This window comes from Populus trichocarpa, chromosome 13 (genome assembly GCF_000002775.5).
Source record: "Populus trichocarpa isolate Nisqually-1 chromosome 13, P.trichocarpa_v4.1, whole genome shotgun sequence".
NCBI classification, from domain to species: Eukaryota; Viridiplantae; Streptophyta; class Magnoliopsida; order Malpighiales; family Salicaceae; genus Populus; species Populus trichocarpa.
In genome coordinates, this window is record NC_037297.2 from 3035617 (window position 1) to 3054863 (window position 19247).

The following is a 19247-nucleotide window of genomic DNA, read 5'->3' on the forward strand; positions in this document are numbered from 1 at the left end:
TCACCCGTAACATTTGTCAGAATCAGAATCAGAATCTAAAACTTAAATAAACACAAAGTAACTGGCGGTTTCAATTCGTTAATAGAAGTGAAGTTTGGAAATCTGAAACTTTGAACGACAACTTTGTTCTGTAGGTATTATTGAATGTAAAAATTGCAGTAATGAAACTGTTTGGAGAAGAAAGTCATGCTCATACGTGCTTTCAATCTTAAGTTTCCATCAAGACAGTATTGTGCTGCTTCAAAAAACCCAACAGCGAAGAAAATATAATTCAAGCTTATAGATTTTTTCGTGCCGAAATAGTAGAAGAAAATATCCTGAGAGGGGGGGAAAACCAACCGTGTAGCTGCAGGTAAAACGTAAGCTATTAATTAATCATACAAAAACACAAGAAGATCGAAATTCAAAAGACATCTCTGAAACATCTCCCCAAAAGAAACCATCTTCTGTCTGCAGAAATGGTGTATTGTTGGGAAAAACATCTTGCACACCTGCCACATTGAACTGTGGAGTTGCATAGTGAGGAACTTGACTGGCTTCTTCATTGCTAATCACCGAATATGCATCAAAGGGATCTTCAACTTTGGAATCTTTTCCTGTTAATTCTTGAACAATTGCCCTAAACTCGGAGGCATTGGTTGCTTTAACCATTGTTGGGCTTGAAATGTATGTTATCTTGACTGGTTCTTTCTTGTGCTTGGTGGGTTTTTTTCCCCTTCTAGGTTCTTGACGGCCAGAATATTGTTCACTAAGCTGGCTCATTTTCTTCGATATTTGGTGGAAATATGAAGACGAGGAAGAGGGAGAGAGCAGCTGGTTTTGGTTTTGTTGTGTGTTGATCCTTTGCCTCTTATAGGGTTTTTTTTTGTGAGGAGGAGTTGAGCTCGAGGGTGCTTCCAAGAAAGGAAGTTTGAGGTTCGTGACAAAATTGGAAAAACCAACGGATGACTGGAGAGGAAAAACGTTCGGAGCGAACGCTGACTTCCTTCCTCTGTTTGGTGGGCACTAACTAAATTTCTACAATGGCTGCCTAAACCATGAGTGACAGCAGCAAATGTAGTATTATCCATCTTCTTTCCAGACAGAAATTCTAAGGAGCTATCTCATGAATAATCACTCCCAAGAAAACATTTATCTTGTACTAAGTTTTTTCGGACGGTCCACATGTCACTTTTAACTCGAGATTTGAGTTCCAAGTACTCATGAGATATGATTTCATATCCAAGACTCTAAGTTGCGTGTGTGGCTATCAATTTCATATCTGATAAGGTATTGACCATGTTCATGGTTAACAATGCCTTCGAGTTTCAGATTACCGGGAGACCAAAAATCTCCTCCACAAAGTAATCTAGATTCGAACTTTCTATTCTTTATTGACCAAAAACCTTGTTATAATTAGCATATATTCTTATCACCAAATTAATTTTTTTTTATTAGATTACGTTAAACTTAATTATAAAAAGAAGACTTAGTAGCTGATCAAGAGGCAGTGAAGGAAGTAAAGTGCTTGCGTCCACTTTCGCAGCAAGCCGACATCAATATTGACTGCACAAGATCAATTATTAGACGAATCTATTTATCACAATTTAACCGATCATCAACCTAAGAAAATCCTAATTTCTATTTCCAGGACCATGCATGATGCATCAATAACCTAACCTTTATTCCTTGTGAGAATTTCCAATATATCTTTATCAAAACTATGAAAAAGAATAGCAGGTTACAAACTTCCAACCATACCTCCAAGAACTGAAAGCAAAAGGTTCGATAGCCAAGTGTTGTCTTTTATCCAAGTGACTTGTGATCCAGCTAAGCTAGCCCACCAACTTATACTAAAAAAATCTTTACTTAATTGAATGTCTGTTTATCAAGGTTTAACCCTTTTGAATTGCTTGAGCCTAAGTTTTGATTTGTACTTGGATAGATATTTAACGATTAAACTTGGATAATTTAATTAATTAAACTTGAGATGTACTCGAATTATCTCCAAAGATATTTTTATTTTTATTTAAAATAACATTATTTTAAGTTTAATATGTGATCAAAACCTTGAGAATGTCAAAGAATCAATTCAACTTAATAGCTTAATCTTTTATGTAAGATTCTAAGATATTATTTATATTATTTTCTAACATAACCTCTAAAGTGAAAGCCTTTTAGATTTGAAACTTGCACGTGCTCATACTATCTTGTGTTTAATTTTTATTAAATAAATGAGGATGATGATATTCAAATTCGTGACCGCTTGGTCATCAAGGCTCTGATACCATGTTAAAGAATCGATTCAACCTAAAAACTTAAGTTTTTAGGTTAAATTGGTTGATTGTTTGATCATTAAGGTTCTAATACTATGTTAAAGAATTAATCCAACCTAATAGGTTAAGTTTTTAGATGAGATATTAGGATATGATTTATTTTATTTTTTAATGTCAATCCAATTAACAATAGCAAGTGAGTTTGATTTAAATATTCATATAGATAATGAACCAGTTTAATATATTAATATACATATAGTAAATAAATGTGTGGCTGAGCTCAATTACTAACGTGTATAAGTGATAATGCCCAGTCATGGGTGACAGCATTAGGAGCAACAATATTTTTCTTCATGAATCAGTCGACATGCTCAGGTAATATTCTATGATGAAAATAATGGAAGAAGTTTGGCTATTCAGCTGGTCTTGTTTTCTCACGTGCTAATATTATTCTATTAACAGAAGGAGTCAAGGTGACGTCCTTGCAATCTCTATCAAGCTTTCGTATCAATTCTAGAAAAAGGGTAATTAAATTTTAAAAAAGAAAAGAAAAAAGAGAGAGAGAGAGAGCGTAGATCTATTGGTATTTGGTAGAATTGATGCATGTCTTATTCTTGGGTTGAATAATAAAAGGCATTGAAGCTTCCTAGAAAATATGATCGAAGAATTACTCCAAAGAAATTTCTAACTTTCAACCCATATGCCTTGAAATACATACATACATATACATATACATACATATACATATATATATATATATATATATATATATATATATATATAAAAGGCCCTATGAGAATGACAACTTGTATAAGATTCATTCAGGGCCCGTGTGATTAGTCGAGGTACGCGCAAGCTTGCCCGAACACCCACGTTAAACTATATATATATATATATATATTTGGTATTGGTATATCAAAAGAATATCAAAATATAAATAAATTAATTTAATTTAATTTAATTTTTAAAACACTTTTAAAATATAAAAATAAATAATATATGGTGAAAGACATATTGAATTTTTTAAAAAAATAATTTTTTTTTATGTTTTCAGATTGTTTTGAATTTTTTGATGTGCTGATGTCAAAAATAATTTTTAAAAAATGAAAAAACTTCACTTTAATGTATTTCTAAGCAAAAAACACTTTTTAAATTTGTTTTTTAAAGGTCACTAGTTCAAGTCTCACAAACCTCAGAGCCACTTGAGACTTACATGGTTATTAACTTCAGAGCATGTAGGATTAGTCGAGATACATGCAAGCTGACCCGGATATCCATATTAAAAAATTAAAAACAAATACTTTTTACATAAAAAAAAAATTATTTTTTTTATCTTTAGTGAAAGAAAATAGATGCATCTAGAAAGGATTGTCAGTTTAAGTCCATCAATTAATTAGTGGGACAGTTAAAGCAGATTTTGTTGACTTTTTATCACCAAATCAAGTTAACTTTTTGGAAAAATAGTTTTAAGACAAGATTTTTATATTAAATTTAATGTGTCAATCAATAATCAATAAATGATAAATTATAAGTCCCAGAATTTTATTTTTTTTTACTTCACACCGCAGTCATTTTTCCTTATTGCACCTGCTTTTATGTTTGCGTGTGCAGAAAGCATACTAAAATGTTTGGTAACTCAAAAAATTGCTTTTTATATAGTGAACTCATTAATTTGAAATGTTGTTTTTATAAAATATTTTTTATATATTTTTTTAACTGAATTTTGTAAAACATTAGTTGTTTTTATGTTTTAAAAGCGTATTATTTGAAAAAAATTTATTTTTTTCTTTGCTTCAAATTAAATTTTTTTGGGTGTTTTTAAATTATTTTGATGCGCTGATATTAAAAATAATTTTAAAAAAATAAAAATACATTATTTTAATGGATTTTCAAATAAAAAAGAGTTTAAAAAGCAACCGTAATCACACAACTATCAAACATGTTATACATGTTTTTTGCTGCATATAAACTCCAACCATAATTTTTATCAAATGCGCATCTAAAAACTACTTTTTTTTTAAACCACACCACAAAAAACTACTTCAAAAAACAAACACACTCTGAGTAAACCTCCTTAGTTTTTTAGCTGTGGTTATAGTCTCTGTAATATAATTTGCTAAAAAAAAGAATTTAATATATCAAGTACATGCGTAGTTTGTTCTATAAATATAATTGTCTATGTAATATAAATTTTATAGATATAATATTACATATGTATTATCTTGTAAAATATTTTTTTATTTTAAATATTTTTGTACCCATAAAACCCCAAATTAAATAAATTCTTCTATACAAAAAAAAAACCCAAATGTAAATTAGAAAAATTAGAAAAATTAGAAAAAAAATATGAAAAAATCATGATCTGATAATGTAAACACTAGATTACAGATTATTTAAGGGTTTGGAAAAACAAAGAGCGGGTTGTGACTGTCTTCAAAAAAATTTAATTTCTTTTACATTGATATTTATTTGGGATTTCTTAAGATATGTTATAAAGATTCCAAGGATAATTCTTGTAAGTTTAAAATTAAAACAAAAGTTAAATTATGCATACATTCAAAATTCATAGTAAGATTATTATTTTGATCTCAATAATAAAAATCATATAACAAAATCATCTTTTTCACATAACTTAATTCTCATTACTAAATTGAAAAGGGATAGAGTGATTTTTTATTTTTTTTATTTACATAGTATAATGTCTAAAATAACCTTAAAATTTAGATTCGTTTAAATGTTTGGGCAGGGACGTTTTCGGTTTTCTATCTTTATTAGTATAGTGTAATTATTAAGATACCCTTAGAAGCAAGAAATCTATAGCTTAGATTAAAAAGGCCTTTTGGTTTTTTTATGATTTTTTTATTAATATTACGTAATATCATGGACACTTAGATCTTTTGATAAATTAAATAAAAAAAAATTGACGGTGCGCATAGCGCCCGTGCTAGTGTGTAGAAGGCGCTCGCGCTCTTTAAACAAAGCATTCGGTGCCTGTCATCAACAAAAAATGGCAAGTCGTCGTGTTTGCCAATGAATCACATGGAGGCACATCTAATAAGGTGATGCATATAAGGTGTGTCGCGGTGGTTGAATTTTTTTTCTCCTCGTCATTTTCTCTCTCTCTCACTCGGAAAACATGATAGCCTGGTCAAAATTAAAGATTATCCTATATTTTTTTCTTATTTCAATTATGACCCTTATTTTTTTTTAATTATTCTTTATTTGCTTTGAATTCTTTTTTAGATTCATTAACATCTTATCATATTTGGTATTTATATCAAATTTGATTTTCTATCTCTTGATTGTTATTTTTTTTTCTCAATTTCATCTCTTATTATTTAACTTAATTTAATTTTTATATAGATTTAACCCTTATCCAATTAATTTATTTTAGGAAAAAAAAGACCACTATATCAGAAAAATGTCCTTCACTTCTCTTGTCTAGTCCCAATTTATTTATTATGGGAAATTATTATGATTATAACTTATTAAGCAGTGCTAGAAATTAAAAAAAAAAACAGCAACAACGTATGCCTTTAAAATGATACGCTGCCTTTAGTCGAGGTGCGCGCAAACTGGCCCGGACACCCACGTTAAACTAAAAAAAAATATGATACGCTGCTATTAAGAAAAAGACATGTTTCTATATAAAAAAAAATTATAATGAAATGAGAGTTTTGCCTTAAGAAATAATTTTCCCTCAATTTAAATTATCAAGATTCTTGAGAATATTTATTTTAATAACCTTGGGTTTTTATTAAAAAGTTACACTGTTAATAAAAAAAATTCGTCAACATAAACAAAAATGCATAAATAAAGGATTAGGAGTTTAATTTAATTTTTCAAACTCTCGTGGATATTTATTTAATTGTTGCAAAATTTATTATAAACAGCTTCAAGATTTGGAGTTTTTTTTATTTGACAATATTGGTATTTTTTTATTGAATTTATTTTTGTCAATTGAAATTTATTTATTTTTAGAACAATTTAAAAGCATCCCTCTAATTAAATTCACCTTGCGCATTTATAATAAATTTTTTTATATTCCAAAAAAACCAACAACACTGTCTAACAATAAACCAAAAATTAAATTTCCATTTCATTAACATGATAAATGATGACAAATTTCCTTCCTTCTCATCATATTCAAAGGAAAAAGAAGAAGGAACACCCCCTTTCATGCACTGCTTGAAATGTTGTGATCATGGATTAAAATCAAACGGCCATTAAGAAGAGATGCAGCATAACATGGTACCGTCAGTCATAGCATATAGATGGAGACATTTTCGTCGGGAGAGAGAGAAGAGGTGGTTAGTAGCCACGAATTGGCGCGAAACCATAGGAAACCAAACCGAACTCAAAGGTCCTCTTGAAGACTGTCTCACCTATTGTCTTCCCCTCTCTCCCCCTTCACTCTCTATCCTTTCTTTTCCCCTCTTCTATACTAAGAAACAGATATAAAAAAAATTCTTCATTTTCTTTGAATATCCAATCTCTTATATCTATTTTTTCCCATAATTGGAATTGGAGTCGTTTTTTTTTTTAAAAAAAAGAAATCTAAGTTGATCTAGCTTTTGTGAAATTTTGAGCTTGATTCATGTTTGTATCGAAAGGGTCATGAATGGAGGTTCCTATATGGTCATTGCTCTACTAATGGATTTGATATGATCAACAAGGTAGAATCTTGAGAGCCAAGAGAAAGTTGAATGGTTGGATCCTTACATTTTATGAAGATGGAGCTTGCTTAGTCCAACCTTGAATTTAAATAGCTTCAAAATGGTGCGTGGATATATATTTTACTAACTTCTTCTTCTTCTTCTTTTTTGGTATAGGCTACAAATTGATTTCTTGTTATTGGTTTTTTTTTCATGTGATGATACCATGTCTTTGTATGAAATGAATCCCATTTTTAAGGGAAGAGTAAATGGTATGGCATTGATAAGGTTTGAATCTGTGTGCCTTGAGTGTGTTCTATCGAAGGAAAAAAGAAACAAGTAGTACAACATTAGACTTGGCTGCTTATAAAGACATTGGGCTGATGATTATGAAGAAAATAATGACTACGTTAAATAGTTTGGTGATTCCTGGAAAGATACTAGATATATGGGGTTATGATGTGATGTAAGAATAAATCAGAAGATGAATCAGATTCAAGGGAACATAACTCGGCCATTAGTTTCTATCTGTAGATCTATCCACACACGGTTGAGCAGCTTACAAAATACTTTCACAGAGATATGACCATAAGGGGATGTAGTTTTGTAGTAGTGATGTGCAAATATTCTGATGGGAGGCTTGATAGTGTTGTAAGATGGAAAAAGTTTGTGAAGAAGGATGCTGATAGAGAGGTTTGTATGCTTTCTAATGGAATGAAATGTTGCGATGTTCTACCTTAAAAGGCGTATTCACATGGATGGCGAGGTTTTTGCCTTCCATTGTTTCGTTGGAAATGGATTGAACTTACTTTGGTATGTAAACTTTGAACTTAGTGTTGTCGATTTGATCTAGCAACAATGTGGTGGTATAGAAGCTGTTAGATTGCTCCGAGGAATTGATGTAGCTTTCCACAGGGCTTGCAACGTTATATAGCAATCCAGTTAACTACTCATCATCTATCTTTCATGAAGAAGAGAAGAAGAACGCTGGAAGAGAGAATATACTGTTGAGGTGTTAGCGAAGCTGAACATTTATCACTACTTCTTTTTCTTCTTCCTTGATCCTAAACAAGTTTCAGATAGCAACTGAATCAATGAAAAGTAAGGGTCATTTACACCTCTTAGGTTTGAGAGAGATAAGAGACGCACATTAGAGCATTGGCGTTACACAGACTTCGGAGACAGAGAAGAAGAAGAAGATATTATGCTTTTAATAGGAAAATTCGAGCAGATTCTTTCTTTTATCTGTTGAAATCTCTCATCCAGTTTTATAAAGTATAGCTTAGCTACATTGTCGAATATCTTAACATCCCTTGTGCTATGATGGGGGCTTAAAGTTTAAGTTTCTGTTTATTTGATTTCTTTGCATCTGATTAAGGATGTGAAACCAGATATGCATATATTGTGAAAGTAATAGTGTATTTCTAGCTAAATATTTACAGTCTGCACCTTATATATGTTCATGCTTTGAATATCGGCTTCTGCAGGGAAGTACGGAGAATATAATTGTAGGTTCTGAAGTTTGGGTTGAAGACCCTCAGTTGGCTTGGCTTGATGGAAAGGTATCAAAGATTACAGGGCAGGATGCGGAGATCGAGACTTCAAACGGAAAGAAGGTGCACCGAATGCCATAGTTTTTTATGTTTTGATTTAATTTCTTCCCATGGAATAACAGCTCCTGTGGTTAATGGTTGTCGAATGATAGTTATACTTGGACTTTGATGCTTTGTCCCTCTGTAATCATGCTAGAGTTGCATTTCATGGACTAGCTCTACATGTTTTGAAATTGAGAAGAAATTCTTCTTTTTAGCAGCTTGTGTCCTCGGTAACCGTTCATGCATGTCTCTGTTGCTAAAACAAAAAATTAAAACTAATCTTGCTGAAATATTCATCTGTTATTTATGATTTAGATACCGGTTATACAAAAATATAAAAATTTAAAGCAACTTGATAATAAAATCACTTAATCAGAACAATGTTCACGTTACATTTCAATGTTGGTTTTTTCCTGCTCCCTGACATTCTCTTTTCTGTTTGTCTACATACAAGGTCACTGCTAAATTATCAAAAATATATCCGAAGGATATGGAAGCTCCTGCTGGTGGAGTTGATGACATGACAAAGCTTTCTTACTTGCATGAGCCTGGAGTTCTGGAGAATTTGAAAACGAGATACGAACTGAATGAGATCTATGTAAATTTTCCTTCCCCTTTATGTTAATATTATAACTAGCATTGCTCTAAGTTATAAAAGAAGAAAAGAAGAGAAAAATGTTAATTTCAGCCTCGATGGTCCATGCAACAATATAAACCTCCATGTTTCTATTGCAGACGTATACCGGAAATATTCTTATTGCCATTAATCCATTTCAAAGACTGCCTCATCTCTATGATGGCCACATGATGCAACAATACAAGGGAGCACCATTTGGAGAGCTGAGTCCTCATGTTTTTGCGGTTGCTGATGTTGCATACAGGTTATTCCTATTCGTATTTTTCACTGTCATTTTCTTTACAAATGAAAATATATTCAACAAGGTGTTTTATTGACTTCAGGGAAATGATCAATGAAAGGAAAAGTAATTCCATTTTGGTCAGTGGTGAAAGTGGTGCAGGTAAAACTGAGACCACGAAAATGCTTATGAGGTACCTTGCATTTTTAGGAGGTCGAGCTGCCACGGAAGGACGAACCGTTGAACAACAAGTTCTTGAAGTATGTTTGAAAATTCAGCTTTTGTTGTTAAATTTGGAGTTTCACTATTCCATTTAATCTTCCATTTGGTGACATTCCTTTCATTTCTCATGAATTCTGACTAGGCCTTTCTATTATCTGATTTGATTGCAGTCAAACCCAGTCCTTGAAGCATTCGGGAATGCTAAAACTGTTAGAAATAACAATTCCAGGTGAGATAATTCACTTGACATGAAATTGGTATCAGATAAAATTGTTACATGCTTTAGCATCGAATCTTCCACAACAATAAAGGGCTGACTTTTTACTGACATGAACTACCTTCAATAATTTTATGGACAATGTCATTAAGAAGTTTCAAAACTATATTCATTGGTGTTTTTGCGTTGATGTGTTCCTAAAATTAATACTGGTGCAGCCGTTTTGGTAAATTTGTTGAGATCCAGTTTGACAAGCATGGAAGAATTTCTGGAGCTGCCATCAGAACTTACCTTTTAGAGAGATCTCGTGTTTGCCAAGTTTCCAGTCCTGAGCGCAACTACCACTGTTTTTACCTTCTTTGTGCCGCACCACAGGAGGTAACTTTCTGGTGAAATGATAGCTCCAAATGTGATTTTATAGTAAATGGCGAATGCTTATTATGCCAGCATGTTACAACTTCTAGCCTTTTGTTAACAGGAAGTAGAGAAGTACAAGTTGGGGAGCCCAAAATCATTCCACTATCTTAACCAGACAAATTGCTTTGAACTGGCTGGTGTAAGTGATGCCCATGACTATCTTTCCACTAGAAGAGCTATGGATATTGTTGGAATAAGTGCGAAGGAGCAGGTAAGCTTTCGAAGAAGTATGCTTTTGACTGCTGTCAGTCAGTGCAGTATCTTACCCTCTCTCTCTCTCTCCCAGGAAGCAATTTTCAGAGTCGTTGCTGCAGTCCTTCATATTGGAAATATTGATTTTTCCAAGGGAAAGGAAGTTGATTCATCCGTTCCTAAAGATGACCAAGCTAAATTCCATCTCAAAACAACAGCAGAGCTACTAATGTACAACACTACAACTCTAAATTTGCATATACGAGCATAGACGGTATCTGATACGTTTGCTTTCATGTAAGTGTAACTGTTGAATTTTTTATTTATTTCAGGTGTGATCCTGTAGCCCTGGAAGATGCATTATGTAAGCGTGTTATGATCACCCCTGAGGAGGTCATCAAGAGAAGTCTTGATCCTCAAAGTGCAGTCACTAGCAGGGATGGTTTAGCTAAGACGATTTATTCTCGTTTATTTGATTGGTAAGACATTAGTGTCTTCAATTGATATCATCTATAACTTGAAGAGTCATATGATGATAACCATGCGAGATTATGTACAGGATAGTAGATAAGATTAATAACTCCATTGGACAAGATCCTAACTCAAAATCTCTGATTGGAGTCCTTGACATCTACGGTTTTGAAAGCTTTAAGACGAATAGGTAAGAAGCAATGAAAAATAGAAGCATTTATATATATCTCGCAGGAACTACTTGGGCAGTTTTCATAACAATTTTACAATTCCTGCTGTGCAGCTTTGAGCAGTTCTGCATTAATTTCACAAACGAGAAGTTGCAGCAGCATTTCAACCAGGTAATGCTGCAGACCATGTTAACTATTTAGCTAAAGTTATTTTCAACTTTTAACTGAAGAAGGTTTCATGATAACTTTCAGCACGTCTTCAAAATGGAACAAGAGGAATACACAAAAGAGCAGATTGATTGGAGCTATATTGAGTTTGTTGATAATCAAGATGTCTTGGATCTTCTTGAAAAGGTTTTTTCCCTGAGATTCACATTTTTCTTTTTTCTAAACCTGAATTCTAGAAAAAATATCTTAATGGGGCATGTATGTGCAAATTTTGAGTGTTGTTCTAACTATTTTTGAGTTGTTTTTGGCTCATTTTATACTCCATCACTCCTATTATTTACTACCCTTTTTTTTTGTTATTGCAGAAACCAGGAGGTATAATAGCTCTCCTTGATGAAGCTTGGTATGTTACTTTAATTTATGCTATCCTGGATAATTTGCATCTATATGAAAAGAATTCTGACTGTACTTACCACTTATAATTGTTTAAAACTCTCCCCTTATCTATTATCAGCCGCTTGTTGTTTCTTTCTTTAAGCATCTTGTTGAAGATCAAATTGGCTTCTCAATTCTTGTTAACAATGCCTTGTTTTCAGCATGTTTCCAAAGTCAACGCATGAAACATTTTCAAATAAGCTTTATCAGACATTTAAAGTTCACAAGCGTTTTATCAAGCCAAAACTGTCTCGCACAGATTTCACCATCGCTCATTATGCTGGAGAGGTAAGCTATATTGATAAAACATCAGTTGTGTATACTTGTATGATGTGAATTGCTGCTGCATTAAGATTAAGTTTCTCGTATTTTCAGGTCCAGTATCAATCGGACCATTTTTTGGACAAGAACAAAGACTATGTGGTTCCTGAACATCAAGATTTGTTGAATGGTTCCAAATGTCCTTTCGTAGCAGGCCTGTTCCCTCGACTTCCAGAGGAGACAAGTAAATCTTCAAAGTTCTCTTCAATTGGTTCTCGTTTCAAGGTAGAATTATTTGTTATCTAAATGAGCAAGGCAGTTGCCTTTTTCTTACATAAACAACAGTTGATCTCTATATGTACCCCCTATGTCTTTTGTCTATATTGTATGCTTTCTTGTGGTTCAAGAATTGAGAACTAACTTTCTGTATTCAAAATGATGCAGATACAACTACAGCAACTAATGGATACATTAAATTCTACTGAACCTCACTACATTAGATGTGTAAAGCCAAACAATCTACTAAAACCTGCTGTATTTGAGAATATCAACATCATGCAGCAATTGCGTTGCGGTGTAAGTACAATTTAACATTTCTTCATTTTTGATCTGGTTTTCTCAAAATGTACTTGTTTCTCAATGTCTTTTGCAAAAAAGGGTATCTGACTCTCATTACAATCTGACATTTAGTTTTGAGATGGTTTTCACAAATTCTTGCTAGTTTTTATTGGTTAGTTTAATTTTAATGGTTGTCAATGTAGGGTGTTTTAGAAGCAATTCGAATAAGTATGGCTGGATATCCTACTCGCCGCCCTTTCTTTGAATTCATAAATCGATTTGGACTTCTTGCCCCAGAGGCTTGGGAAGGAAGGTAAGTAATCTGTTGTAGGATAAACTGTTGTTTTAGTAGTTAATAATTGTGGCTCCTTTCACTGTGAAGTTGTGGCCACTTTGAATTAGTCTTGAATTTGCTGAATATACTTGAGAAAAATGTGGATTTATATAAAATTTGTTGTGAACAGCTATGATGAAAAGACTGTTTGCAAAAAGATTTTGGAAAAGAAGGGGCTTAAAGGGTTCCAGGTAAAGCTGAAGTTTCTTTGCTTCTTGTGCCAATAGCAGATAATGTAGGAGATAATTATGAGATTGTTTTCTGATGTGAAAGCGACATGAATGAGATGTGTTATGCATGATTCACAGTCGATGTCTATGTTTTAAATTAAAGGAAGTCCTCCATCCAGTTACATATTGTTTCGAAATAATTGAGTCCTCGGTCAGACTGTTTATTCAATTGGCACTGGAATGGCTTGCAGATAGGCAAAACAAAGGTTTTCTTGAGAGCTGGTCAGATGGCTGAATTGGATGCAAGGAGAGCAGAGGTACTCAACAACGCAGCAAAAACCATCCAGGGACGGATACGGACGCATTATGCTCGCAAACAGTTTATTGCATTGCGGAAGGCTACCATAGTGGTGCAATCACTATGGAGAGGTCATTCATTAGAAAATATACTAGCTTAACCTGGTTTAGAAATGCAACCAGTTTTAAAATTTGTCATGCTTTAACACGAATTTGTATGATTTTGTAGGAAGGCTGGCTTGCAAAGTTTATGAAAGAATAAAGAGGGAGGCAGCTGCTAGAAAAATTCAGAAGCATATACGTAGATATGCAGCCAGAACAGCCTACAAGAAACTTCATATATCTGCGCTTCTCTTGCAAACAGGTTTAAGGGCAATGGTTGCTCGCAAGGAATTCAGATTTAGGAAGCGAACTAAAGCTGCAACCATTATTCAGGTTACACCCTTGATGATATGTCTCTTATTTATTAATTCTCTACTTTCTGGTGTTCCAACAATAAATTATATTACTCTTTACTTGGATGACAAATGCAGGCCCGATGGCACTGTCATAAAGCTGCTTCCTACTATAAGAGGCTGCAGAGAAGTGCAATTGTCACACAAACAGGATGGAGGTGTAGAGTTGCTAGGAGAGAGCTAAGGTTGCTCAAAATGGTCAGTTTCGGGCAATCTTTTATTTATATGGTTTTAAAAGGTTTTTCTTTTCCATGTGTAATTGTCAACTTCATGTTTGCAAGACATTGATCTAAGGGTATAACATAATTTAATGAATGTAATTCTGAGATTGCCTGTATCAGCTTTACTCCACAAGATAATCTGAGTATCTTGGTTAACAAATTATTACCACTTGGAAAAAAAAAACCGAGTTCTTCAATATATAGAGAAGTCTAGATATGGAAATTTGATCAGAATTTTAGGTGGTGCGTAAAGGGAGGGTAATTAATAGCCAAAAGTTTCACTCGAGTTTTCGGTATAAGCCATAGACATGGTCTTAGTACATGAGCTTCAAATTGAAGTATCAAATTCTGAGCTATACTAGTTTAGTTTGATAATAGAAACAGAGGATATTTCAATTAGAATTAACAAGAACAATAGGCCATTATTGACACCTTAAGGGCTTTCATAAACATGACAAAGCCAACAGCTATAATCACAACATATATTTGATATGAATAGCATTTTTTTCCTGCTAAATGCTTGAAATATGTTTCATATTAATGCCTGTGATTTTTAAGTAGGATTATCGACATACATCTCCGATTTCTTGCAGGCTGCAAGAGACACAGGTGCACTACGAGAAGCCAAAGATAAGCTTGAAAAGCATGTAGAGGAACTCACATGGCGTTTGCAGCTGGAAAAACGTTTAAGGGTAACATGTTCTGCAGAATGATATTTTTCCAACAAGAGAGTTCTTGGTTATATGTGAATTTACAACATGCTATGAAAAGCAGTATACTAACACAACATCCAGCAGAATAGTACAATTTTGAATCTAAATGGAAACTATTTGACCTCAACACCCTTCAAATACTATCAGATAATTTATGATGAGAAGAAATTGTTGCTTTTAATTGATGGAGTTTGATAATTATATGCTCATGCCAAGGCTTGACATCACGCATGCAGACCGATTTGGAAGAAGCAAAAGCACAAGAAGTGGTGAAATTTCAGAATTCACTGGAAGAAATGAAAAACAAAATAGAAGAAGCCAATGCATTGATAATCAAGGAAAGGGAGGCTGCAAAGAAGGCTATTGATGACGCTCCTCCTGTAATTAAAGAAACTCAAGTACTTGTTGAAGATACTAAGAAAATTGATTCTCTAACAGAAGAAGTAGAAAACCTAAAGGTAAGAAGTTCAATCTAGTAATCAATAAATACCTTTTTCTGTAGAATCAAATGTGATATCAGGTAGTCATTTCATTTCCAAATGAGGAAACATGTTCGGAAAATAATGCATCATTTAGCAAAATCCCTTTCAACAATTTGGATTCATTTGAGTCAATGGGTGCATATTTATTGTTCATCCACTACTAGAAACACTTTTGAATTTGCACAGGTTTTGGTTTATTGCATGTACACTAGCTGCAAAATTTATCATCTCATTTAGTCAATCTTGTCATTGGTTTCATGCACCGAAGACCACGTTAGATTCTGAGAAACAAAGAGCTGATGATACTGAGAAGAAATACAGTGAAGTAAAAGAGATTAGTGAAGAAAGGCGGAAGAAATTGGAAGAAACAGAGAAGAAGGTTCAACAACTCCAGGAATCCTTGCAAAGGTAGGAAATCAATATTATTTGTTCATGCCTGCTTTATTTAGTATTGTATCAACCACTTATATTCCGATAACTGTATTCTCCTGGACTGCAAATTTTTTGAGAGTTCAATTAGTATCTGTACCATGGAAATATTAATTCGACTTACCTTTTTATTATTAGGCTAGAAGAGAAACTTAACAACCTAGAGTCAGAGAATAAAGTCCTGCGGCAACAGGCTCTGTCAATGACGCCCAACAAGTACCTCTCAGGACGCTCCAGATCAATTATGCAGGTAATTCTTTATAATGTCATATATTAGACTTTGCATTTTCTGTCACGGGAAGGAGTTAGAGCTTTTCCCGTTTTCTGATATTTGGCAGAGGGCTGAGAGTCACATTCCAGTGGATGCTGCAAGAGCAAGTTTGGTAAGCATAGCTTACATAATTACACATTTTCAGTCTTTTGGGCTCCTGAAATGGTTTTTCTTGACTCCTTTTCTGTTTCTGTTCACCTGATTAAATGGATTAGGATATGCAAAGCCCTTCAATGAATCACAGGGAGCACTCTGAAGTAGATGATAAGCCACAAAAGTCATTAAATGAGAAACAACAGGAGAACCAGGAGTTGCTCATTCGTTGTGTTGCACAACACTTGGGATTTTCAGGGAACAGACCTATCGCTGCGTGTATCATATACAAGTGCCTTTTGCAGTGGAGATCGTTTGAAGTTGAGAGAACCAGTGTGTTTGATCGGATCATTCAGACCATAGGCCATGCAATTGAGGTTTGGAATGCCAAATCTTATGCATTATTGTTTTGATTTATTACCATTTTTCCCCACCAGAAGTCACCCCTTATCACCTGTTATTTCAATTTGAACATCAGACCCAGGATAACAATGATGTCTTGGCCTATTGGCTATCCAATGCCTCAACACTCCTCTTACTGCTCCAACGTACATTGAAAGCAAGTGGTGCAGCAGGAATGGCTCCACAACGTCGACGATCATCATCAGCTACTCTATTTGGAAGAATGACACAGGCATTTACAAGTTTCTCATTGAAATCACCAAAAGCCATCAAGATAATTTCATTTCTTTACTAAAGTCAGGTTTCTTCCGTGTTATTTTCTTTCAGAGTTTTCGTGGAGCTCCACAAGGAGTCAATCTATCCTTAATCAATGGGGGCATTAATGGTGGAGTGGACACCTTGCGGCAAGTTGAAGCCAAGTATCCAGCTTTGCTTTTCAAGCAGCAGCTTACAGCATATGTAGAAAAAATTTATGGAATGATTCGGGATAATCTAAAGAAAGAAATCTCTCCTTTGCTTGGATTGTGCATCCAGGTATATTTTCTATGCATCAGAGACTACGTTGTTATATATATATATATATAAAAAAATTATGCTTCTGTTAACATGTGTTAAATTATTTGCTGTAAAATTCCTTAGATAGCTTTTTGTTTGAACATGATTTTCATAGGCACCAAGAACATCCAGAGCAAGTTTAGTGAAGGGGGCACGTTCAGTTGCCAATGCTGCAGCCCAGCAAGCCCTGATTGCTCACTGGCAAGGAATAGTGAAGAGCCTTGGAAGCTTCTTAAACACTTTGAAGTCAAATCATGTAAGAGTCCTTCCTTTGGTTTTCTTATTTATCAAATCCCCTGCTTTCTGCCTCGCTTATATGATAGGGATCGGCAGTAAATAGTCTTCTTGCTAGTCTAGTTGCCACCATACACAAGGTAGAAAGGACAGGAGGATGACCTCTTAGAGAATATAGGAATACTGAACACTGGTCACTTTTCATCTTCTTTTTCCTGCTTTTATATCCTCTTCCATAAAGGAAGGCTTCAAGGACTTCTACTTCCCTTTCTAAATTTCCTACAGGAACTCACTCATCCCATTTCCCTTCTACTTCGCTTCATCAAAACTTGAGTAATCAATTAACTGAATTCATTTTTTCTTAACGGTTGATTTCCAGAACTTCTTAATATTATCACATGATTCTTCTTCTAGGTGCCGCCATTTTTAGTTCGTAAGGTGTTCACTCAGATATTTTCCTTCATCAATGTCCAACTATTCAACAGGTATTCAGTCCATGCTCCGATTTTCATTTTTCTTCTAAGGTGGCCATAGTTTTGGTTACTTACGAGGCACTTTTTTTTCGGCAGCCTTTTATTAAGAAGAGAATGCTGTTCATTTAGTAATGGTGAATATGTTAAAGCTGGGTTGGCAGAATTGGAACATTGGTGCTACAAAGCTACGGATGAGGTACCTAGAATTCACTTCATCGCATTTTGTTGCTATAAGATATAAGATTTACCAACCTCAAAAATATAAATGCAGTATGCAGGTTCAGCCTGGGATGAGCTCAAGCATATTAGACAGGCTATCGGGTTTCTGGTATGTATTCCTTCTTTATGAATTCATGAGTGCTTCCACCAGACCACAATTACATGTTAAGATGGTGAAGAAGGAGAAACAATGACATGTTCAAGTTGATCTTTTTTCCTGATGTAGGTCATTCATCAAAAGCCAAAGAAAACATTGGATGAAATAAGCCATGACCTGTGCCCAGTGAGTGATGAACTATCATCCTAGAGTGCCTGGATGTCGTTTATTCCTATGCTGTCATCTTCACCATGTCATAGCCAAATTAATTAATCTGTGTATGCAGGTTCTAAGTATCCAGCAGCTATACCGAATCAGTACCATGTACTGGGACGACAAGTATGGCACACATAGTGTGTCGACGGATGTAAGTTCTTACCGATACCATGACTACACTAGGTTAGAGTCATCTTTGTCACATGGGAACATTGGTAACCGTTGCAGTATTACATTAATTTGATGAAAACTGATCCAGCTGAGCTTTACCATGTGTATGCTTTCCGTGCAGGTTATATCCAATATGAGGGTGTTGATGACAGAAGATTCAAATAATGCAGTTAGTAATTCTTTCCTGCTGGATGATGATTCAAGGTCAGCAAACAATGTTATCTTTTCCTTTATTTTCTGCATCATTTAACCTTTTTTCTTTTATTATTTGAACTTGTGATACACATTTTTGTATACCCAGCTAGAATTTTAGCTGGGAAGGACGAGTGCTGAAAACTTTCAGCAAGAAACCAGTGCTCTCCACCTGTAGCTAAAACATCATATTAATGAATAGAAGTTAATCTCGAATGAGGAATATTTCTTTGCCACAAGAAGAGGCGCATCTCCTTAACCTGAACTTGTGGCTGTCACTGACCTATTATAAATTTTTTCATGCTTGCAGCATTCCATTTTCAGTTGATGACTTATCAAAGTCCATGGAACAAATTGACATCGCTGACATCGAACCACCACCTCTGATTCGTGAAAACTCTGGCTTTAGTTTCTTGCTGCCACGCTGTGATTAAATATGATCACACTGCAGAAATGGATCGAGTTCTATTCATCAGTCTCCCTTACTGAAAGATGTAAATTCAAGCCACAAGCTCCTTAACTGTAGATGCCCTCCTGAGAGGTTATTCATTTTGCGAGATTTTCCATTACGCTAGACATTACTACGTCCTTTGAAATTCTTTTCTATAGGTAGTCCATTGCTTCAAAAAGGGATGCCATTGCTCCCATATCAATTTAGCAACGTTTCTCTGTTTAATTTGTTGTACAACTAGTTGATATTTCTTACGAGGAAGAAAAAATAAAAGCTTACAAGATTTTTCTCTTGAATAA

The 19247-nt window shown here is 34.2% G+C and overlaps 1 protein-coding gene across 1 annotated transcript; it reads left to right on the plus strand.

Moving 5' to 3' along the window:
- The first annotated feature begins 6642 nt into the window (after nt 1-6642).
- Nucleotides 6643-19247, plus strand: LOC7487689 (myosin-9). Its single transcript, XM_024583426.2, has 38 exons — nt 6643-7034; nt 8398-8526; nt 8960-9103; nt 9241-9386; nt 9466-9622; nt 9755-9813; nt 10020-10179; nt 10280-10429; nt 10505-10641; nt 10743-10889; nt 10970-11071; nt 11165-11222; nt 11304-11405; nt 11585-11622; nt 11816-11942; nt 12030-12200; nt 12360-12491; nt 12677-12786; nt 12938-12998; nt 13229-13406; nt 13504-13709; nt 13808-13927; nt 14544-14642; nt 14900-15121; nt 15414-15553; nt 15713-15824; nt 15913-15957; nt 16061-16315; nt 16417-16572; nt 16668-16874; nt 17011-17151; nt 17544-17614; nt 17699-17798; nt 17874-17930; nt 18048-18104; nt 18205-18285; nt 18427-18509; nt 18808-19247. The coding sequence occupies exons 1-38, from the start codon at nt 7032-7034 to the stop codon at nt 18929-18931; spliced, it is 4587 nt and encodes a 1528-aa protein (XP_024439194.1). The 5' UTR covers nt 6643-7031; the 3' UTR covers nt 18932-19247.

What these genes read in the sequence shown, in the direction of transcription:
- LOC7487689 (XM_024583426.2), top strand. An exon ending in CAATTGGTTCTCGTTTCAAG is followed by an intron (nt 12,201 to 12,359) that starts GTAGAATTATTT and finishes AAAATGATGCAG; the next exon opens with ATACAACTACAGCAACTAAT. An exon ending in ACACTTTGAAGTCAAATCAT is followed by an intron (nt 17,152 to 17,543) that starts GTAAGAGTCCTT and finishes TTCTTCTTCTAG; the next exon opens with GTGCCGCCATTTTTAGTTCG.